General features: G+C 48.8%; 1 protein-coding gene across 1 annotated transcript in view; it reads right to left on the bottom strand.

Annotated features, from left to right (window-relative positions):
- Nucleotides 1-20,900, bottom strand: part of LRIG1 (leucine rich repeats and immunoglobulin like domains 1) — an 87,445-nt gene extending 66,545 nt beyond the window's left edge. Inside the window, 3 exon segments of the mRNA XM_042779710.1 lie at nt 20,107-20,528; nt 20,531-20,722; nt 20,850-20,900. Of these exon segments, the coding sequence (XP_042635644.1) occupies nt 20,107-20,528; nt 20,531-20,722; nt 20,850-20,900 (665 nt within the window).
- Nucleotides 20,901-23,755: the final 2,855 nt, after the last annotated feature.

Here is a 23,755-nt window from a genome sequence, read left to right as displayed (position 1 = left end):
TTGAAAAACACTGCTACTGAAAATGTTCCATTTCTGTTTACTAATAACTCCATAAAATTAATTGGAAACTCCCACCCATATCTGAAGTTTTCTGCTTAGTTCTTGTAGGGAAAAAAACCAAATTGGTTTTCAGCAAAGAATCGACCTCAAAGATCTCTGCTGTGCTTGAATTTGGATGTTGGCCCATAAGGCAGTGCAAGAGCAGGACAGATCCAGGCTGGGAAGGACTTGGGTCACCAGGAATACCTGAGAGTGTGTGTCTGCAGAGACAGAGCTGCTCTGAACCCAAGCACAGCAAGTCTCTAGGAAACACCATAAACCTGGACAGCCAGGGGCAGGGAAGCTGTTCACATGAGCAGGACAAACAGGAACTATTAGCAAGGAGTTTTAGGACAGCAAACACCCAAAAAAATTACTGAGAATTAAAATTAAGGGCATTGCACTGGGTGGATTCACCCCTATACCCACCTGCCACTGGGTGCAGATGAACCTGGAGACAACCAAACAGATAGAGCCTCCCCACTACATCCCTGAACGAGCCACTGCAGGAAATCTCTGCCAGCCTGCCTGGAAAAGCTCTCCAGCAATGCCCCACATGCCACAGCATTTTAACTCAGTCCCTGTACCTAAGGGGACAGCAGTCACTGAATGTCACCCTGGGCACTGCCAGGTGTCCTCGTGTGCCATCACACACAGGGGTACAAACCCAACCCCAGCACACTCTGCCCCCTCTGGGATTGGGAAAGGGGAACAAGACTGGGTCAAGCAGGCTGTGATTAAGTGTTGATCAAATCCAGCTATTTTATTAGAGTTTCTGGTATCCCCAGCCAGCTTCAGTCTGCACTTTGCTGTGAAATCTCTAGGATATTTATGAAAAGTTGGCAAATAGTTCCTTAGACACCTTCCCCCACCCCCTTAAGAAAACCTCAGTCTGAGATGCAGAGGTGCACTGTGACATCCCAGTGTAGTTTTATTCTCCAAGTGATCTCTGTGGAGAAGGGATGATTCTATGGATGGGACCTTGAGTAGTCTCACCTCAGGGTGGCTTCCCTGCACAGGCCAAACTGGATGGGTTTTAAAACCCCTTCCTGTGATTTGAACGATTCCATGACTCTGGAGATGGATCACACACCACTTTTTCCCCAGGCAGCTCCCCCTGCCCCCACAGCAGCCTCCCAGCCCATCTGCAGAGCATTCAGGGGGGCAGACAGACAGACAGACAGCGGGCACTTCACACCTCCCCACCATAAACCTGCCCAGAGCAATTATCCAGCCCCATTCCAGCTGGGAACACACTGCTGCCTCATTTATAGCACCAGGGCTGCAAGGGCAGCAGCAGCTGGCCCCAGCTATGCACCAGAGAAGCCAAAGCCCTCCAAGAGCAGAGGAAATGCAAACACAGGGGGCTCACACTACCTGCCCCCCTGCCTGTGCCCATCTTAAAAATTAATCCCAATTGTAAAAGCTGGAGTGCAGCCTGTATTTCAGGCCAATAATAAGGCAAAGCTGTTATAAATAAAGAATCACTTACTATTCAGAGGGAGGGGAAATGATAAAGGTTATTTAAATTAAAAACAAGCCACACAAACAAATAAACCTCACTGTCTTTTCCCCCCAGCCCCACGCTGGCTGCCTGCTCCACACATGTTATCTGCAAACCACAGGGAAAACCATGCCCTGCTCTGGCCATGCTGTTTCACAATCTGCTCACTCTGAACCTTACACCAGGCAGGAATTAAACAAACATTTCCTCCTTCTTCGGGATTTCCCCCTGCCCCATCCAGAGCTCGGCTCCAAAGTCCAGCTGAGCAGCAGGCATGGGATTGGGGTGGAACAGTGAGCCCTGAGAGGTGAGCACACTCCTCCAACAGCCCCCAAACACATCCAAGGGGTGGCTGTGATGGAGCACAGAGATGTCTTTGCATTGGGAAAAGTAGAAAAGGTGAGGTGGGCAGTTATCCATCAGAGCCTCCTACAAAAAACAGCCCAGAAAACAGGAGAGGGTCTCTGTGAAACCCTGAGCATCCATCCCACTGCTCCACTGGGAGAATAAAAAATGCACCAAAGCCACCAAACCTCCCCATTCCTCATTTGTGCACGACTGGGGGGGACTGGGTTGTAGCCATGCTCAGAAAGGAACAAGGCTGTAGATGTCTGTCCTCTTCCCCACTAAGTTTAAAACTGGAATAAGACCAGAGGGCTGGGAAGGGGAAGGGAGATCCTGCCAGGCTGCAGAGCCAGGGCAGGCAAGGGAAGGAGAGCAGCCAAGGGCCAGCATAGAGCTTCACCCTTGGATGGTCAGTGCAAAAAAAGAGGAGCCCCCACATCCCCAAAATACACCCCAGGCAGCCAAGGTGGGAAGGGAGGGCAATAATAAAACACAATCCAGAGATAACAGGAACACTCTGCAGAAGTCAATTAAAACCTTAGTCAGCCCTGGAGACACAAATCCTCAGGAAACAAGACTTCTTGTGCCCATCTTCATGCATATTACTGAGATTACAACTAACTGCAGCAGAAAAATTCCAAAGAGAAGTCTTGTCTTAATTTGTCCATGTTACCAAACAGGTTTATGTTACAAATTTGGAGTTTATCTTCCTTGGAAAACTCTGGTCATAGCAGGGAACCAGCAAAGTGAGAGCATGATTTAAACCAAGGGGCTGAACACTGGGGAACAAAGTCAGGTTGGTTGAAATTTTGTGTGGTTGCCGTTATTTAATGGCAATGCCTCATTAAAATGTGGGATAAAGGAAGCTTTTGTTAATGACCTCTTTCCCTCCCTCACGTACCTTGCCCTCAGGGTTTTGAGATCACATATAAAACACATCCCCAAGCTCCTCAAGGGATTTTTTTTTTCCCAGCAAAGCTAAAGCTGACAAGATTTGACATTCTTGAAATGTTTAAATGGGAGAAGAGAGAGAAACAACATTTTTTCAAACCCACTTTATGCATCAGAGACAAGCAAAAATTGGCCCAGGGCCAAAAGAAACCCCCAAAAATCTCAAAAATATTTGTGAGGTCATCTTAAACACTCCCCACGTTCCTGACAGCAAAGTCCCCAGCTGCACAGTGGAATACTGCACATTGCAGAATGGACAAGGCACCACACAGAGCTGCCAGTCTGTCCCCAAGCACTCCATGGGGACAATGCCACCACCAGCATCACTCAGGCTCTGCAGGGACCAGCCTCCCCCTCCAAGCTGGTGGGGAGCCCTTAAAAAACCCCAAAACCCACATCCCTGGGACTTGGTAATGAGCTTGGGATTTGGAAACCAGGCTAATGAAGAGGCAGGAGCCAAGATATCCAATTTCTGCCAAGTACCAGGAAAAGCACACTGCTATCAGTAGCCATTACATTAATTAATTCATACACCAGCCTATTTTGTAGCTTTTTCCAGGCTGGGATTTCACTTTCCTGATGCTGTGGGACAGAACTGGGCAAGGGAAAGGGTGCAGATGGAGCACTAGAGCTTGCAATAAAACCACTGAAGGTGATCCAAACCAGATGTGGATGGTAACCCCGTGTGTTCCAGGAGGTGTTACAGCTCCCTACGTCACACACAGCACGTCAGACACTCCAGAGCAGGCACCCACAGTGCCAAAACACACTCAGGAGTGGGGAGCATTCCAGGGGTGCAGAAAGGGTTAACAGGAACCCACCGAGCTCCACTGGCCAATTATCCTTCCTGGGTTTACTAGCACAGAAATTTGGGCATCAAAGAGGACCACAGCGTTCCACTCGTGCAGTAAACTCCTTTCACCAACATCACTTCACACTTTCTAGAGTGCAAAGTTCGTGCTGATATTGTTGGCTTTCCTGCTCCCTGCTTTTTGGCACCGTTTCTCCTTCTTGGCTGTTCATTAATATGCAATCAGTACATTAAAGGCTTCATTCCACAGGCCCAGCCAGGCTGCAGCAGCCTTTTCCAGCAAGTGCTGTCTTGTGCAGGACAGACAAATGCATTTAGGTGCTCCCAAACAGCCCAAATTAAAACCCCTATATTCCCACCAATTTTTATTTTACAGAACAAGGAATTATCACCATCAGTGCCGGAGAAAACCTGGAAAGGATGCTGAATTTACACTCATTATGCTTTGCTCCTCCATGCACTGATGTTTTGCACCATTTACAGACTGACTGATCGTAGCTTCATGGCAAAGGCTGCCTGAACACACTGGCACTGAGAAAGTTTCCACTATTTGCATTTGAATGATGAATTGCTGGGATGCTGTGAACAGTCTTCCAAAAAATACCACCTGTTTTTTCAGCTCTCTGCTAATCTTCCAGATTTGAGCAGGAAGCAGGACAGCCCTACCTCATTCACCATCACCCTGGCTGCATGGAAAACTATGTCACCATAGATCAAAATAATTCCTGCTCTTTTGGGACCTTTTTCTGAAGGGCTCTGCTCCCCACATGCCTCCCTCCTACAGCTCCATCACAGATTAAGGCTCATTTCAGCCAGGAAACCAACTCAGCTCAAGTTCCCCTGGAGTTCTCTACAAAAACAACCCATCAGCTGCTGGCTAACAAGCTCCTCAATTAAACACCTTGTATTTCCTTCACAGCCTCCTCTTCTCCTGCCCCTGGGCTTGACCATTTCAGCTGCTGGTCCAGCCCATCCCCTCCTGGCCCACCCAGCATCACCTCCTGCCCTGCTGTCCAAACAGGCACTGAAAAACTTACCCCAGCCTCCCATAATATATTATTAAATCCTGTCTTATTTTTCTTCCCTAGGAGACTAAACATAGGCTCTTAGCTCAATATAAAACTAAGCACATGCTCAAAACAGATCAAACACAGTTTAATTGCAAAGAGTACCAGAAAAAGCACTCTGGTCATTTTAAGCCACACTAATAAGTTTTTTTGTCCTGGTTTTTCAAGAGTTGCTTATTATGGAGATGAGCCCAACTGGAAAATCAAAATCAAGAATCCCTGAACTCTGCAGGAAGGTTTATCTGAGATTGGAGCCATATCTGCACTGAATGCAGCACAGCCAAATAACATTTTTCCATTACTTTTTATCACTATTGCTTCGTGTTCTCCCCCGTGAGCACAAGGTCCCATCAAAATTTCTCCAGACAGCCCCCAGCCCCATAAATTACTAGAAATCTGGACTTACATCAGTGGGATTAAAGATCAGACAAATGTGCATATGCTCCATGGAAAGGGGACAACACAGCACTTTCAGACTGGAGAGTATTTTTCATTTATAAATAGTTTACATTTTTTGGATCCAGGGGCGGACAACCCGCTCAGTCTGTACTGAAACCAAAGAAATATCATGTGTGAGCACTAACCACAGTGTAGCAAAGATAATAAACAACAGACAGGCAGCCCTATGCAATGAGACTGGTGGTTTTGGTGGGGGAGACAAACTAAAAGGAGAAGAAACACCAAATCCAGCAACCTGATCACAGCTAAAGGACCTGTAAAGCTCCAGAAGGATCCTTTTGTCCAAATGTGGCTGCAGGAGTAACTTCCAGCAGGGACCCAGCTCCCTGCACCCCACTGTACCAATGCTTTTAGGTCTCACACCATCATCCTGGCACAAGGGAAGGTCAAACCCAGGCACCTGCTGCCAATTATTGGAGGTTTACTTCGTATCTTGGAAACTCTGCAATAGGGAAAGCTTGGGACAATAGTATGAATTAGGGTAAAAGATATAAAAGAGGCTTTTTTTTTGGGGGGGGGGGGTGGTTCTGTGGTTTATTTTTTTTATGGTGTTTAGGAGGTAAAAGAGGAAGTTTTTTTAAGGAGAGGGGTCTTTTTTAGGGTCAGGAAGGGGCAGGGGGAGTTTGGCATTCTGCTAATAGGACAAGGGCAGAGGAGATAGGGTCAGTTTGTAGGTATTACAGGGGTCACAGGAGTTAAGGGATATGCCATTTTTAATACATTTTGGATAGTGGATTACAACACCTGCAGCAAGGAGGGACAAAGTGATGTCCAGGTGGTCACACCAGGCAGGTGCACAACACAGAGGCACAGGGAGCCTGGGGCAATACTCTGGGTTAATGTGCACGAGCACAGCTCAAATTCTGATCCAACACAGACCTGGGGCACTCTAAGTTTATACAGGAAATAACTGTGAGGAGCAGGAACCTAAAGCACACTGTGCACCTTGCAAACAGGTACCATGTTTGCAAATGCAATCTTAGGGGGTATGAAAACAACAGCTTGTACCCAGCAGCAGGGAAGCAAGGGCTGCTCTGGGCAAAGGTTTGCTGGGCTCCTTTGGAAGCCTCCAGGCTCCTGGACTTCCCCATGAGAACTGACTGCAAACCTCCCACACCAGCCTCTGCTTCCTCAGCACATAAAGCTGAAATGAGCACTGACATCTGCATTATCCATGCTTTTATAAATGGGTTGGGTATTACATTGAACAATATCCTTTCATCCCACAGAAGAGACAAGTCTTAAAAGGAAGTGGGACAACTCTGCTTGCCAAGCTGAGAAACCTGGACTTGGAGCATGTCTATTGAAATCAGCCTGCCAAGACCAATTTGATGAGTTTTATTACTGCAAGGAATTCCACAAATATGCTGGCAAATTTCAAGCATCAGTGTGGGTTCCTAGGTAGGAAAAAACCTCCTTAAAAATATGCATTTTCCAGATTTTGCAAACATTTACCAGATGTAAACTCATGGGTGATTCATCTGCCATAACAAGTGTGTAGACATCAAATCTAGCACAGGAGGCTGAGCACCCACCTCTGTCGTGAGTGAAAGTTGACAGCCAGATATGCCTGGCTGAACAAAGGTTTGTTTTCAATTATATTTCAAATTCTTCTAACAATAACTGTGTGGCATCTGGCACCAACACATCTGAGCCTTTGAAGTGATTCTTTACTTCAGCTGGAAAAAGGGAGAGGGCAAAAAAGAGAATCAGAAATTTCAATCTGAGTCAAACCTCTTCTCTGAAGACAAGATGCTAATACCATAATCCCCCAGCACCATGAATGTGCTCACAAAAACAAGAAAACTAAAACAAAACCTAATTTGGGCCAAAACAGCACAAAGCAATGGGTTTGCTTTGGTAACAAGGTTGGAGACACAAGAGTCTTCCTGCCTCCCAATCCCCTTCCTGGTCACTCACGGTCATTCCTCTAATAAAGAGCTCATGGCAGGAGACATCCAGGGCATAAACCCCAAGTTTGGAGCATCCATCACAGCCCAGGACAGCAACACAGGTGCTGCAGAGCACAAACCATGGGATGCTGTGGCCACACAACCAAATCACCTCTAGAGGAACATTCTAAGGTGAACATTCAGAGAACATGTAAAGAATATTCCCAGGAGCTTTAAGCAGGTTTGCAGTGCCTGCAGGTACAGGAGTTGCCACACAGCCTTATTTCCCTTTCTTTTAAGTATCTAAACTCCTTTTCAGATTGAAATGACACTAAGATCACTGGGGAAGTCAGTGTAAGGACAGGAAAAACCTCAGCTATAAAATCTGCATTTTTTTAATCTGATTTATTCAAATAAGCACAGCTGTGGTTTAAGAACAACAAGGCAGCAGAGCACAGCAGCTCTCAAGACTGGGAATGGTGGTTTTGGTCAGAATGATACTAATTTATACAGGGATAAAAATGCCTTATTAATTTTTCCTAAGCCATGCCCAAGTCCTACCAAATCTTCCTTAGGTCAGGCACTTTCTGGAAACATTTTCTGGCTCCAAACATTTGCAGAATTTCAAGAATTTGCTCCACAAATCTTGAGGCTGCTTTGTTCAGGAATGCTTGACATGTGGGCAAAGGGAAACCAAAACTTTCCTTGAATGCTGCAGAAAACTTTAAACCCTGCCCAAGATGAAAAATGCAAGAGTCAAAACTCAGAAGGAAGTGTGGGTTTTCAGTTGCATTTCAAGCATTACCCTGAACCCCTTTTTCCAGGGGGGGATGTGGTGTGCCAGGACAGCCTGCGTGCCTAGCAAGGCTGATGGTCTCCATGTGCTCCCCTCAAAGCTGGGCTGCAGTTAGGAATGAATAAATAAAACAGGCTTCCAGATCCAAGTTTTCTTGGCCTTTACAGAGATGATCATGCTGTGAAAAAGCTCTGGGCAGAGTCTCTCCTCCCAGACAGATCCACCCACATGCCAATGCTCCCCTCATCCACAAGCACCAAAGGAGAAGCCACACTTGGTTTTTTCTGCTTGGGACAGTGCTTGACCTGTCCTCTGGAAATACCCATTGCATTCCATCAAACTGAGAAAACTAAACCTCTAGCTTATCCATAAAGCCTGATGTTTATAGGGTTACCTTAGGTGAGGCAGATCTTCACTGCTTTAATTACAGGGCCATTTTCAGGCTGAGGAGTCTCACCAAAGCAAGGCTCAGCTCCTGCCTATATCAGCTTGGCATTTATTTGTGCCCTGCTTCCCAACAAGACCCCACAGACACCACAAAGTGAGGGCTGGAGGGATGATTTTTTTTTTATGCTGCCCCAAAACACCATCAGATATTACACACAGAGCTGGTTCACCTTGGCTTGAAAGCCCTCAGTGGAAGTGGCCACAGTGAATGGTGAAGGAGGCAGGAACTGAAGGCCTGGCTTGTCCCCATAGACCAGACCTAAAGGACATCCTGCAACCCCTTCCCAACACCATGGGAAGGCCAAGAGAAGAACCAGCTCTGCTCTGCCACATTTGGCACAGTCAGGTGGCTCCAAAGCCACACAAACAAGTCAGGAGGAATTCTGCATTTCAAACCTAAAGAGCAGGAAAAGCATCAAAAGGCTTCTCAGTTGTGACAAACCCATAACCTCCCCAAAATATTTCAATGTACATTTTCAATTCACTCCCAACCCCAGTTTAATGAGGGCTGTGGCTGTTATTGTTTATCACACAGCCCTGTTCAGGAAACTGAGTTCCCAGAGCACTGGAAATTTCCCTGCCACCAGCCAGAGCCTGCAGGGATGGGATGGTAGGTAGATGGTGGTCCAAAGGGGAATGATGCACCCTGCAATGGCAAGAGAGACTTTGTTTATAACCAGCAGTCAGAATTACTCAGGAAACCATAGAGGAAGCAATTGGAGCTTGTTGGACAGGGAAACTTCCCCATTTCATTTCCAAGTGCACAGACCTGTAAGTCTGTGCTGAATTCCTCTTCTTTTAAACATTCATTTCACAAACAAGCAACATCAATTAACCCAGGCCCAAAAGTGTTCAGCTGCCACCTCATCCTCCCCAAAAAAGAGTGTTTTTGTGGTTTTTTGCTTGAAAAAAAGATCTGTGGCAATCCTAAACAGCTTAATGGTGCACAGCCTGTTCCCAGCAAAGCCCCACACTGGCATTACAACTCACACACAGGGTGCCTCAAGCCCTGCCTCTGAGCTGGCCTGAGTAATCCCAGCTGCAAAGAGAAGCAAACAAAGCAAAGAGCAGGACACAGAGTCCAGGCAGCCTGAGCACACCGTGGCTGGGAGAGGGATCATCATCAAGCACAAGAACATGCAGGGAGTGTGTTGGGAAAACCCTCTGCAGTCTGAATAAAGGAGAGCCTGGAAGACACACAGAGGGATGCAGCACAGTCCCAGTGTCCCTGCCAGCTGAAAGGACAGCTCAGGCTCTTGTGAGGCAGACCACAAAGTGGTAACACTTGAGTCAAGTGCTAGGAGCCATGAGAGAAAGGCTGTAGTAAACAGCCTGGGCTGGGATTTGGCATCTCCCAAGGATGCTGCCCAGCTGCATGGCTCTGCCTTCTGCCCACTGGGGCTGCAAATCCCAGACCCCTTGAGTGGCCAGGCAGCAGTCCCTGCATCCAGAGGGATGCAGACACCCAGGGCCATCCCTTGTCACCCACAGCTGACAGCCCCATGCCCAGCAGGCACCTTCTCCCTGGAAATTCTGCTTCAAGAGGAATAGCAATCACCAAAACCAGTCCCTAGCTGTGGCTGTCACAAGAGCTTGCTGCTTTGGCTGAGATGCTCCTCCACTGCACTGGTGACATCCCTTTAGACACAGCAAGCCATGCTGGTCCCCAGAGAGTTCAGGATTTGGGTGCTTTTTCCATAGCATCAATCCCCTGTTCACAGGAACAATGCAAGGGGTAACCCAGCACCAAATCCTCTGCTCCTGGCTATGGACATCAGGTAACGCCAGCACCTTCCAGCAAGACTCTGAACATCTTCACCAACCTCATAACAGAGATAAGCACAGCCCTGTCTCACAGCCGGGACTCTGCCATCCACTTCTCCTGCAGGGATGGTTAAATAGCACTGCTCTCTCCCACAGATTGTGATTTTTCACACAGGATAATCTCACACTGCTTCCCTTCCCTCAGTGGGGGTACAGCCACTCTCCTCAGCCTGCTGCCTATGGGAGAGGCAGCCATTCCAAGTTTGAGCTCACCCCTTAAAGTGAAGTTGGCCAACAGCATCAAAACCTCTGGGGGAAGAGAACAGACATACAAACCATTGCACAACCTCCTTTCTCAGGAAACCTGGGTAAACAGCAGTACCTGCCCCAGAGAGATTATTGCACCAGGGAGGAGCAAATCCAACTGCTGTTTTAAGTAGACAGTGTGAGCCAAACAAATCCTGTTAGATCTGTACAAGTTTCTGTCCAAGGAGATTAACTCAAAGACCAGTACATGTCTCTGCTGGTAAGGTCAGCAAGGATGAAACCAGAGCTCCTGGAAGAGCTTCAGCTCACCAAGGAGTCAGAAACCAAGCAACTTCACTGGGGAGCTGGACTCAGCCTCACAGAGATAAACAGATGCTTGTACTGAAACTGCAGGAGCTGAAGGAGTCCCACAGCATCCCTGGGGGCTGGAGGGACAGGCTGCCAGCCCCTTGTCCAGTAGGCAAAACAAGGGACACAGTTCTGGATAAAAGGGCTCAGAGATCAGGGGTGAGGCCTCAGCTCTGCAGAGCTCCTCCCAAACCAGAAAACTTCTCCTTGCCCACTCACACAGCAAAGGTGGAATCTCCCTAGGTATGCATTCTAATATTTTCTAACCTGTAACAAAGATTATTTATCCACTCTTATGAACAGTCATTCAAACCCCTTAATTTAATCAACCTCAACAGCTTTTGGGTGGTCAACACCTCCATAACAAAGGTTGGAAAGTAGAATAAATAGACAAGAGATTTACAACCATGTGAAAAAAAGATGGCAAAACTCTCACAAATCCTTCCAATTGTTAAGTCTGAAAAAAAACCACACTTATTTTTTATTTACTGATTTATATACAAAATGCATGCACTACTCCAAAAGAATCCAAAAGGTGTTCTAAAGCCAGGAATTCTGACTTAGATTACTTGTTTAAGGAGGAAAAAGAATGAACAGAGTTGTTTATAGACCAACAGACAGGAACAGCACAAAAATACACTTAGCAAAGAAAAAGCACAAACTATTATGACACCTTTCAAAATAAAACATCACATGGTTTGTTTAAATCTCCTAAAACAGGAGAAGTCTCCCCATATTGCCAAAACAAATGAAATACAAGTGTGGATGTGACTGTGCTGCAGTTCAGAAGGGGACAAAGGTTTACAGTGAGTTGCAAGGACAAACAGAGCACAGGATGCTCTCCTGGCTCCCAGCAAGGCCAGACCACAAACAGCAAAACCTCCAGCAGCAGCCAACAGCTGTGTCACAGCACCTGGCATCTCTGCCATCACCAGGCAGGTGGGTGAGGGATGAAGGAACCAGGCATGAGAGAAGTAGAACACCAGAATCAACAGAGAGATCACTGCCAACACAGGCCATGGACACCTCCCTGCCAAACCCCTCCATTCTCTCATTCTCCTGAGGCTGAAAAATCCCATGAGAGAGGAAGAAATCCTATGGCTCCATGCACCTTCCTTCTCCATCTCAGATTAACCCCCTCATGCTGGGAAACAGCCTTGGGCTGCCTGCATGGACTGGGCTGCTGCAGAACAGCTCATCCTGTCCACACTGCTGGAGGACTGTTCTTTAAACCCCTGTTAAATGACTGTTTCTGGTGCTTTTCCACAGCTCTGAAGCCTGGGTAGAAGGCAGAGAAACAGCAAAAAGCAAGCAAAGGGTGCCTGGGGCTGCTCCCCAGGCAGCAGCAGCAGCTCCAGGCTCCCCCTGCTCACAGCACAGCAAGGAGAGGCACCAGTGTTTGGACAACTGGAACACATTTAGGGGGCAATTTTTCACAGGGCCTCCAGCCAGGCCATTTCCTACAGTCACTGTTTTATTACACAGGACACAACCCACAGAGCAGCAGCTCCCCCCCCTCCAAAAGTCTCCCACCACCCCACTCCTATATGGATATTACCCACACCAAACCCCCTCAGGAGCACCTGCACACACAGGACATCCAGCACTGCACTGTAAATGTGACTACAAATCAGTGCCCCCAAACCTGTCACCTCCAGGTGAGGATCTTCCACCAACCCAACCCCACTGGGGACCAGCTGAGCACTGCCACACACACTGCACACCCTGCCCTGCTGGACAGCCAGCACTTCTTTTTACATGACAGATAACATAGAAAACCTGTGTTTATATTGGCATGCAGCAGGCTAAAACACACTAAGTGAAGTTATAAAGCAGCCTGGACACCAGCTAGGCAAAGTGTGTTTGCAATTGCAGGTCAGCATTTTGGAGACAGGCTTGTGAGCAGCTAGTGTTGATGGTAAACTCTCCAGAGCAGGAGCATGGAAAGACAGCAGGGTTCCATCCTGGCAAGTGTCCACCCCAAATCACAAACTTTGGGCAACCAGGGAAACATGCAAGTGGTGAGGATGAATCTCTGTCCCTGTGTGTGGGCAAGGGGGAAGCAGCACTGCCCAGACTTGGCATTCTGAATTTCTCATTTCCTCCTTGCACCTGAGGGTTTGTCTGCCTTCCTATAGGGGAAAAAAAAAAAAACCCTAAAAGTTAGAGGGGGTGGTCTAGGAAAAAGCATTTCAGTTCAAGATTTCACAGCCAAATTGCCATAGAACTCAGGAGGGTGTGTTCTCTAATCTGAAAGAATTCATCTGAAAATAGGCACCTTCAAAGGGGAAACTTCTGCAGTATGCAACCAAGTTGAGTAGGATTTACAAAAATTACATTTAACACTGCACCTCTGCTAATTTAAAATAATGAGATTGTCCTAGCAGGTCCAAAAAAAAAGGACACCAAAGGTAAATTCACACAAGTTACTGCCCATTATTTGCAGCAATATCAACACTACCCAAACCCTGCCTCCCATCCTGGAAAAAAGACAAATTCTCTTGCACACAAAACTTATCTTCAGAACAAAGCTTTAGGCAGATAATGCATTTTAAAATTCAACCAACCATTCTGTCTGCACACCCAGCATGGTTCATAAAAGCCACACAGATGGCTGCAGTTTGAGACATGTCCTCCAGTTCTTAACCAAACTGAAAATGGAACCACGTGGAAGTGAACCATGCTCCTGGAATTGGCTGTGACACGTCATCAGGTCTTGAGAGGTGTCCCCAAAATAGCAGAGCCTGCTTCTAGACATCTCCAAAATTATATGGTTGTGGCCTGAGAGACAACGTGCTGAAAACATAATGAGGGAGTGTAAGACCTTACACGTGTTGTGGTCCTGCTCTGAAGCCAGGGGAGGCTGGGGCTGCAGGACTTGGGCTGCAGCACTTTTGGTTAACTATTAATGGATGACTCAGCTACAACAATAAGAGGTATTTCATGTGGTGCATTAGCACAACGGCACCTCGGTCCTTGACTTAGGCCTCTGTGCATGCTAGGAAAAAAATATATAGTACATCATTTAATAGCTGGAGGTAGCAGGAAATAGGGTTTTTCCAGGGTGTGCAGGAAGAAACTCTTTGTTTCTCCTTGCACACCCTGAAGCCTCACACTCTGCTTCTTTCTTCACATGCCACTAAAAACCAGCAAGGGAGAGCTGTCAGAGGGTGCCCAGGTTTGCATAAAACCATAATCCAGACCAAGGTGCTTTATTTATTTACTGTCATTCACCCAAGCTAAATTCTGTGTTAAATCACTCCCCTCACTCTGCATGAAGTGCTAATTCCTGTCCAGCCCAGGTCTGCAGAGCTGATCAACCTGAAGCCTGGATTTTCCACAGATGGCTCTTGGAAGCAACATTAATCTGAATTATCTCTGCTGCATTCATCCACATGACCCCATCCAGCTCCACACTGCAAGACCAGGGAGTCACACTGGGTGATTAGGTTAGCAGCACAAAATGATTGTGTTAAAAGCTGATGAGCTGAGCTAACTCAATCCAAGGTGTCTGGCAGGGCAGCCAACGAGATCAATTAAAAGCCCTGCAGCCCTAATTGAGAGTTTCTGGGTGAGGCTAACATACCAGTCAGGGCCAATACACAAATCAGGGCCAATACACAAGTCCTGAGCAGAGCTGGCTACTGAGGAATGACAGCCATCATCCCAATTTGCAGCCACTCAAACTTCAAGAGAAAACCTGAACCCCTCTTGGATGGATCAAAGCACTCAGAAGCCAAAGGCAGGCACTGCTTGGGCATGCCCAGGGTGGCACTCAGCAGTTCCAGCTGCCCTGCACACCGGTGGGAGATATTCATGAGCCCAGGTGCAAGCACAGAACAGAAGGGCATTTCAGGGACAATTCTTGGGGGATTTGCCTCAACATGAAACCACCCTGAGCCCTTCCAGCAGGCTCTTCTGAAGCTGCAGTCTGGGACCATCCTTCCACTGCTCTGGGACTCCCCTGCACCAGGTGAGGCTCACACCAAATAAAACCTCACTCTGAGCATTCCACATCTGCCCAAATCCCCATCAGAGACAGGGCTCCAGCAGCAGCTCAAGCAGGGAAGTGAAATCTCACCCATGCTTGAGGAAGCATTTAAGTAGCTGAAGTGCTTGTTGAAGTGTCTGGGGTCCCAAATGTATTAGTTTGCCACATTTAGCTACTTGATGCCAACAAGCGAAGGGATAAGACAATCAACCTCACATTTGCTCCTTAAATTCCAAGCAAGAAATCCAGCAAAACTCAGCCACCCCCAAACCTTGCATCCAGAAAACTTTGCACAAGCAAAGAAAAAAAAAAATTAAGCTGTACCTAACACATAATAGTTGATTTTTCTAGAGAACACTTGATGGTGTGTTCAGTTTTTTCTGACTGCCTACAGAGATGCTGGTTCCCCTATCCTGGGAATTTTCCCTTTGCAGCTCCTCCTCCCCCAGCTCCCAGACCATCCATTCTCCCCTTTTCAAACTGCACCCTTTGTAAACGGTGCTGAATATTAACACAGCCCATTGAGCACTTGCTTCTTTTGTATGGGACCCCTGCGTTTCAAATTGCAGTCACTGCAGAGAGGAGAAGTCTCAAAGTGATTAAACACCCCCGAAGTCTCTCAAAAGGAGAGAGGAATATGCAGAGGAGGCTGAGGGGGTCCTAGAGCCTTTCACTAAAAGCCAGGGGCTTCTGCAAGAGCCAGAAAGGCTACTTAAATGGGGGATTTCTTCCTTTGTTATCAGTATCATATTTACTTTTAATCCTAGGCTGATGAGCCAATTTCTGCCCCGGCTGTGGCTCAGTGTGGGATGGAGATGAGAAGCTCAGACAGCAGATGCAGAGGGCTTGCTGTTAACTGCTGCCCTCCTGTAGGAACTGATAAATAAATACTGCATGCTGAGGGTGGTCAGTGAATCCACCGACACATGTTCGCACAGGAAGGGTGGATTTACTTGCAAGCACATGTATTTATTTGTGCTTCAGCAGCCCGGAGAGGCACTGCTCTGCGAGGAGGGGCTCTGCTGTTACCCACCAAGGGCAAGCTCCAGTGCAGGAACTGCAATCTGCAGGGTGCAGAGCCATCCTGCAGCCCTGGGGATGGGGACTGTGTGGAGCAGAGCCACCAGCAAGGACAGTGCTGCAGGGAGCACCAGATCTGTGTCACTGCAAGCCACACAGGAGTTCTTCCACAAGCACCACCAGCTCCCAGCACTGTCCCACCTGAGCAGGAAAACCTCCTTGGAGCACCACCCAGGAATGAGCTGCTGGCTTCACAGGGGGTCTTTGGGCTTCCACGGCTGCCCCAGGAGGAGGGAGAGGGACCAGCACCTGCACCAAGCCATCATTCCAAGCACTGCAGCCCCCCAGGCAGCCAGCACACACTGAGCTCCACAGCTGCACGGGGCCAGGAGCCCAGGGTGACCATTACTTAATCTTTGTTCCATTATTTCAGCAGGCCTGGAAGCAGGACATGCAGGAGAGGTACTGCCAGCAGCACTCCCCCCTCCCAGCACTGTCAGCAGGAGAGTCCCCCACACCACCTCCTCTTCCAGCGAATGCAGGAACAGACCCACTCCAGAGCCAGAGAGCAAGTAATGCCCTTCTTCCCCCCCAAAAAACACACCACAACAAAACAAAAAAAAACCCAAATCACATACAACCAGCATCAGCAGAGTCCCTTACCAAGCAAGCAAGGAAGCTACCCCAACACGTGAAAGACACATGAAAACCTCAGATTAGCAATAAATTTACAGGTAATTCTGTAAAACAAACAAATTTCATTGAACAAAAACTGTGTGGATACACTTGAGAACAGAAAGGGACTGCTCCTGACTCCTAGTTCAAATGCACTCCCAGAGCCTGAAACCACTGACAGGCACCCACAGGACTTCAAAGAGCATTCAGACATTTCAGCCTGATCTCTCCAGAGAGCAGCAGCTCCGTGCAAAGAGCCAACAGGCACACAGCTGGTGCCTCGGGGCAACTTATCCATACAGCCAAAGCCTCGAGCCTTCCTGGGAAGCAGAGAGCAGCTCTTAGCCCAGCTCTCCTGGGTACTTGAGGACACTGCCTTTTCCCAGACGTGCCAGGCACACGCACCCTGACCCAGAGGCATCCTCATGCACGGATGATCACCATCCCCCAAAATATCCCCTAGTCATTTGGGTCAAAAATACACAATATTTCTGTTTAAAATTAAAACTTTCATTCCTGCAGACCATGCCACAGCCTCACTGTCCCTAAATCTTCTCACCAAAAGCTGTACCTAAAGTATTGTTGCTTTATCACTAAATAAATAGGAAAGGAAAAACCCTCGGTTGTACATGATGCCTAAAGGAAATACCTCTTCCATCACTCCTCAAAAATCAAGATGCATGGAGAGACAGAAGCAGAGGATACATCACCAACACTGCAGGAGCCCTGGCTTTTTTGGGGGGCACAAAGCATTCTGTACTTAAGCTTAGCCCTAAACTTTGTCATACATTCTACTGCAAAAAACAAACTTCAGACTTAAACACCAAAAGACATGAAGCACCTCCAGCAGCTCCAAAGGGAGGCAGTGCAAAGGAGCTCTGTGCACATCAGCTGCCCAGCAGGGTTTGACTGTCCCGGATTTTCCCTCGGATCAGGGAGCAGGAACCTTCCCCAGCTGCAGCTGGGTGCTGCATGGGATGGGTCATGGCAGTGTTGCAACGTGCCCTGTGCAGCAAGTCAAGAACACTTATATAACTGGTACACAGTGCTGAGCTGCCTGTTGCTTTTAAGAAAAAAAAAAATAACAACCAGAAAAAACCAAACCAAAACAACCAAAAACCATCCATGCCATACTACATTAAATGTGAGAGACTGCAGCCCCTCTGCTATTCCTTCTGAAAGCTTGGGACAAAAATTACAACTCCTAGCCGTGCTGCCAGCAGAGAAATAACAATAGTTTCAAAAAGCCCCAGCGCTTTTCCTCGGTACTGATAGTCCTGTTGACAAAATACGCGGCGTGATTAAGTCTGTTCCAGAACCCTCCCCGGCTGCCGAGCCACATTTCCAAGCCGACAAACAAAAGCTTTATCTCCAACACGCTGAAAGCCGACTCCAAGCACTGCCTCAGCATTGTGGCACTCGTTAGGAATAGAGATAAACTGCTAAAGAGGGATTGTTCAATAGCGCCTTAATGAAGTTAAAGCAGTGCCACCAGAGTCACTGGAAGCTGGGTTTTATCTCGTCTCCTATTAGCGATGGAACATGCCCGAGCTTATCAGCCCGGCAGGACCGAGGTGAGGATGCACAGCTCCAACACCTCCTGTCTCTGCCCGAGTTACGGCTGGAGAACCCGCACGCTCCCGGATTAGCCACGGACCACTGCAGATCTTCACCTCTGCCTTCTTTAAAAATGTTAAAAAAATAAAATTTAAAAATACAGAGATACTTGCTCAGAGGTAACTTTTCACTAGCACACGGTGGTTTTATAGAGAGCATTAAACCACTGAAGAAACGAGTTACCAACTCTCTGCTGTTCACTCACAAATGAATTTACGATCCCACAAAGCCTGATGTGCTCCTACACTGTAACAGGTAATTTTAAGTAGCTTTTAGTATTAGAAACAGTATTTCTCTAAAAGCAAAAGTATTTAAAACAGTTTCGCTCTTATTGTTACACTAGCTGTGAGGAAACAAAAAAGCCTTAACGTTGCATTTCCAGATACAAAAGTAATCGTTGTAACCAACTCTTGTTAGTTCGCAACATAGAGTTACAAACTGCATTTTAAGTGTCTAAAAGATCGACAACCCGCAGATCCATAGCAGAAGATTTATACGTGTTCTTACTTCACAAAAAAAATTTGGACTGAACACAAGACACTCCAAAACCTGCTCCATTTGAAGAAGACACTCCTGGGTATGAGCAGTCCGAAAAAAAACCAAAAAAAACTCAATAATAAATTTGTTCTGTCTGGGATATTAACGCACTTCCTTGCCCGAACAAAGATACACTGTCCTATTTTAAGAGCGCATGGGAATGCTGGAATTGTTAAAAACTTGTTCTGAAAGGTGAGGGAAAGATCCTTCAGAGCAACAGGTGAATGGGAGGAGTCAGGGCTTTAATGCAGAGGCCACACGTTCCTCTCAATATGAGAGATGATAATGTCACGTAAAAAAAGGCATTTCTGCAGCTAAAAGTGAATACCACCAGGAGAACCTGACAAACCTCTAATAATTCTTCTTAATAAGGAGCTGGATGATCTCCAGCAACACTTCAGTGACCGTCCTCTCTCCTGGCAGGGCTGAGGAGTATCTATTACAGCCAGGGGTTTTAAAGCGATGATCTATGAATCTGTTCAAACAGCAGAAAGGCCCCGAGACAGCAGCGCTGTTTCCCTGTCTGGACACTGATTTCCCGAAGTTAACGAATAGTTCAGGGCACTTATTTTTATAAGTTTGTGAGCGCACACACATACTCGCAGTCCTCCTGAACTGTTAAACGACTCGAACTCAACCCTGAGCACACTTTACCCCCCGAATCTCCTGAGCTTCAAGTGCCTGCTGTTTTATTTCAGCTTCTTCGAGCCCAGAGCAGCGGTCACACAACGGGAGCGGACCCGCCGCACCTCCAGGGAAACAGCAGTGACACATTCTGCGCTTGGACACGAACCTGAGCACTTTGAAACACCCTTGTAAGGGGTGAAAAACAGCCCGCGGTGCTGCAGCAGCCACCAGGTGCGGGGCTGTAAGCTCAGCTGCCCCCCAGGACATGCGATACACCGCAGCTTAACAACTCCGCTGCACACGCAAGTACGGCGGGAGCGCAGCCAGCCTTTGCTGGAAAACACCTGGATTGTACCGAAACTCCCCTAAGCCCTCGAGTCCCTTCCGACCCCTCGCATTTCACAGCCTAAAAAGTTGGCAGCATGAAAAGGCAGAAGAGCGGCCGGGAGCTGGGGTCCGGATCCGGGCAGGCGGGCGCGCCCCGCTCCGCAGCCCCGGGACGGACGGACGGACAGACGGACGATGCCCTAATAAGGATTCGGAAGCCCAAGCTGGCCGTTATCTCCAGCAGATCCCATCGCTAGGACACCAAACCCGCTCCCGGCTCCCTTTCCTCCGGGACACCCGGAGCTCAGCCCCGCACGGCACCCAGATCCGGGGAGCCCCGAGCCACAACTCCTCGCCCGGGACCAGCACCGCATCCACCGTCTCCATCCCCCCATCCCCGCTCCGGGTGGGACACCGGATCACAGGACAAACCCCGCACCGCACAGCCCAGCGCCTGCAAGGCGGTAGCGGCCACTTGGCTTAAATAAATAAACCGGAGTTCCGCGGGGATTTTTGTTTAAAGTTTCCCCGTCCTTGACACCAAGCCAAAGAGCCGCGGTTTGGCCGCCCGAACGCGGCGCATCGCCCCCGGCCCGTCCCCGCGGAGCCCTCCGGTACTCACACGTGCCGCGGCCAGCGGGGCAGGTCCCGGGGCAGGGCGGGCAGTGCCAGCCCGCCGCAGCTCAGCGTGTCCCCGCCGCAGGCACAGCCCGCGGGGCAGCCGGCGGCGGCCGAGCCCAGCAGCCCCAGCAGCAGCAGCGCCGCCGCCGCCCGTGACGGCAGCGCCATTTTGTATCCGGCACCGGGGAACGTCCGCGGCGAGAGGAGGCGGCAGCGGCAGCGCTCACGCCGCGGGCGCTCAGCGCCGCTCCGCCGCCCGCAGCATCGCCTCCGCCGCCGGCCCCGCGGGGCGCTACGGCACCGGCATCCACCGGGCACTGCCGGGCGGGTCGAGTCCGCGTCCCCGCCGCGGGAAGCGCGTCCTGCTGCTCCTCTTGCTGCGCGCAGCTCGGCTCGGGCTCGGCGGGCGCCGGCCGGTCCCGGTGCGCTCCCGCGGGGTCGCGGTCGCCGCTGCCGCCCGGCCCGAGCGCCGCTCGCCGCGGACCCACGTTGGCGACACCGCAACATGTAGCCGGGCCGCCCCCCGCGCGCCCGCCCATTGGCTGCCGGGCGGCCCCCGCCGCGCCGCCATTGGTCAGGAGCCCCCCCCGTCGCGGCGCCGCGCATTCCCATTGGTGCTCGCGGCCCGTCAATCACGGCGCGGGGCCCGCCCCCCTTTCCCACTCCAGGTGTGAACGCGGGCGGCCGCCCCCCCCCCGCTCTTAAAGGGGCCGCGCCCCGCTCTCGCTCGCCGCGCTGCCAAACCTCCCTCCCGCAACTCCGGACAGTCTGCGGGAACACCACGGCCTGGGGCATCCCCGCACCCCGGGCTGTGCCTCTGCAGGCGCCACGAAGCGGCCGTGGGGCTGCACTCCGCTGGGACAGGAGCGGAGCAGTTATTCACGCGTGTTCCAGAGCGCACCTGAGCAGAGGATGCGCGCCCCAAATGTGCCCTTAGGTGCGGAATGGCAGCACAGGGAGATGCAGAGGAGCACCCTGCCCAAAGCGGGTCGAGGTGACTCACCAGGGAGCTGCAGCAGGAGCATCGTGGGCACGGCTCATTTTAGAGCATCCATGCGCTCCGAGGGATGCATTGAGAGGCTGCTCCCGAACTTGGTGGAGAGCATCCAACTGGCTTTGCTCAAGTTTGGATGTGGCCCAGCACAGCATTTAGGGAAGGAAGCTCTTGGAGTGCTCAGCGCACCCACGGCGGGCGGGAGAGTGATTTAACCCCTTACAGCAGGAGTTACGTGGGGATATTTTACATAAAAAAACACATATCACAGGCCAACCCTGCTTAACCTGGGATTAAATCTGCAGATTCCTCCTGAGTGCACAGAGCCATATTTCCTTCCTGTAACAGAATGGAGTACTGCACTGCAGGATGCTGCAGTCATGCTGCTCATCCCAAAATCATGCATCTCTTCCCAAAAAAAACAGGCTGCACAAAAGCAATGGCTTTTCATGCTGTTCAGAGTGGGACCTAAGCTCTACAAACTCATGAAAGGCATCAAAACTGGATTAGTGTCACTTAGAGAATAGGATCAGCTGAACAAAATAAACAGATATGGTGTTGAATTTGCTGGTAAACCAAACCAAAGAAACTCCATTTGTCCCACAGGTTGTGACAGTCCCATGTCAAACCTCAGCGTCTCTTCCCCATGCAGGACGTGGGGTTTTGGCATGAGGAGGACAAAGTCTGTTCTCCACACCCATGTGTAAGAACCAGCAGCAAATAAAAAGCATTTTCAGCAATGGACAGAAGAGGAAGGCAGGTGACAAACCAGCCTTTAGTGATGAGCAGTTTGGATTTTGGAGCTGGGCTTCAGCATTCCTTCCTGTAGTCCCAGAACTGGGGAAAATCTTGCAAGGTCTTTCTCGACCATCAGCACTCACGGTGATGAAATGCTGCCTTGATGATGCGAGGGAAGGTGTGAGAGGACACACATTTTTGGGAAGCTGTCACTCTGGATGAGGGCATTCTCACCCTCTGCCTATTCTCCTTTTCTTCTAGATTTCTTACAAATTAATCAGTGGAACCATGAATTTTATTTGACACAATGCACAGGGATTTTCTAGCTTACTCTGCCAGCTGCCTGACACAGTAGCCAAGTCTTCTACTGGACACACAAGCACTTTCATGGAGAAGATTTCTCCTGCTCAATAGAGATGGTGTCATAGAAATAAATAATTTTGCCTTTTTACAGTGTTCTCAGGTTTGACAACCAGGCTTTTCCATTAACTTTAAAAATTCATGTTAATATTTCTCAATATTAGGGCAAGATGGTAAGTATGGGGTTTCCCATAGAGAGAGAGATCCAAAAGTTTTAGATAAGCTTTATAAAACAGAAAACTAGAAGTAGCTCTGCTGGAATCTGGGTCCAATCACCTCAGATGAGCACAAGATATCCTTGCACAAAGAATAAGGGCAGCTGGAAGGAAATGGGACCCTTCTTAGTTGTGCTCTCCCTCATCTCCAGGTCAATGCCTGTGCTGGAGTCTGTGTGCAGCATGGAGGATGTTTCTTCCTCAAACCTCATTAAATCTAATTAAAAAGCTTATAAAAGTATTTATGAAAACAAATTTTAAAATGGCAAAGGCATGCCAACACGGAAGGTGCTTCTAATTCCGCCGGTGTCTTTTTGTGGATTTGGAGTTGGTTCAGAAGTGCACACTTGGAAGGTAATTGCTGACAGCATGCAGAATCCATCAAGCTATAATTAACACTCTACTATTATTCTAATTGCCTCACTCAAGCTTCTGTGTTTTTTAATTGTAGAGCAATTTGCCAATAGAGAATTTAATTGCAATACATATTTTATACATTTGGGGACAAAGTCCCATTATTTCCACTTCAGCAAAAATGTTTCTCAGTTTTTTATAGTGTACTTTATTCCTTTCTGGGATTTTTCAGGGTTTTTTTTCCCCCTTATACAGGAATTTGATTGCAACCTCTTGTGAAATTAGCAATGATATAATATCCAGGAGTGCCTGGAGGCTCCAGTTTGGATCATGACTCTATTAAGCTAGGAACTGTACATACATGTATCAGACACAGCCCTGAGGAGCTTGAAATCTAAACAGAGAAGACAAACTGAGGTGAGAACAGAAGTATTATCCCGCTTTACAGCTGGGGCAGCAGCCCCAAATGATTCACCTTAGGTGACCCCAGGCTCCTGGGGCACAGCCAGAACTCACACAGCCCTGGGCTCAGGGCACCTTCACCTTCAGTGTGAGCTGAGTTTCTGCCTCCTGCTTCCTGCAGAAGGATCTCTCTGTGATTTGATTTGCAAGCTAGACCTTCCAATTAACTGGTAACCTCCTAGGATCCACTGCTGCTTTTCACACATGCCTTGGCTTTCAGAGCAAGGCCCAGCATTGAGGAGGAGCCCTGGTGATCTGCAGAGCACCCCAGAGGGGTCACATGGAGGGATGACAATGGCAAAGCTGTCAGGCTTTGGAAGGATGCATTTGACTTCTCCTGGGGCAGGCTGAAGGTTGGAGACAGCAGAATAGAAAAGGATGGACCTTCGCTTTTTTTGACCATCCTGGAATTTGACATTTTTCATTCACTCCTCCATTCACTTCTATTTGCAGGGCTACAAATCCATCTGTAACAACATTTGTCTTGTAATAACTTTCATGAAGGCTTTACACTCAACACCAGTGGT

This window comes from Catharus ustulatus, chromosome 13 (assembly GCF_009819885.2).
Source record: "Catharus ustulatus isolate bCatUst1 chromosome 13, bCatUst1.pri.v2, whole genome shotgun sequence".
Classification (NCBI taxonomy): domain Eukaryota; kingdom Metazoa; phylum Chordata; class Aves; order Passeriformes; family Turdidae; genus Catharus; species Catharus ustulatus.
The sequence above is the reverse complement of the archived record's forward strand: the minus strand, read 5'-3'. Positions and strand labels throughout refer to the sequence as shown.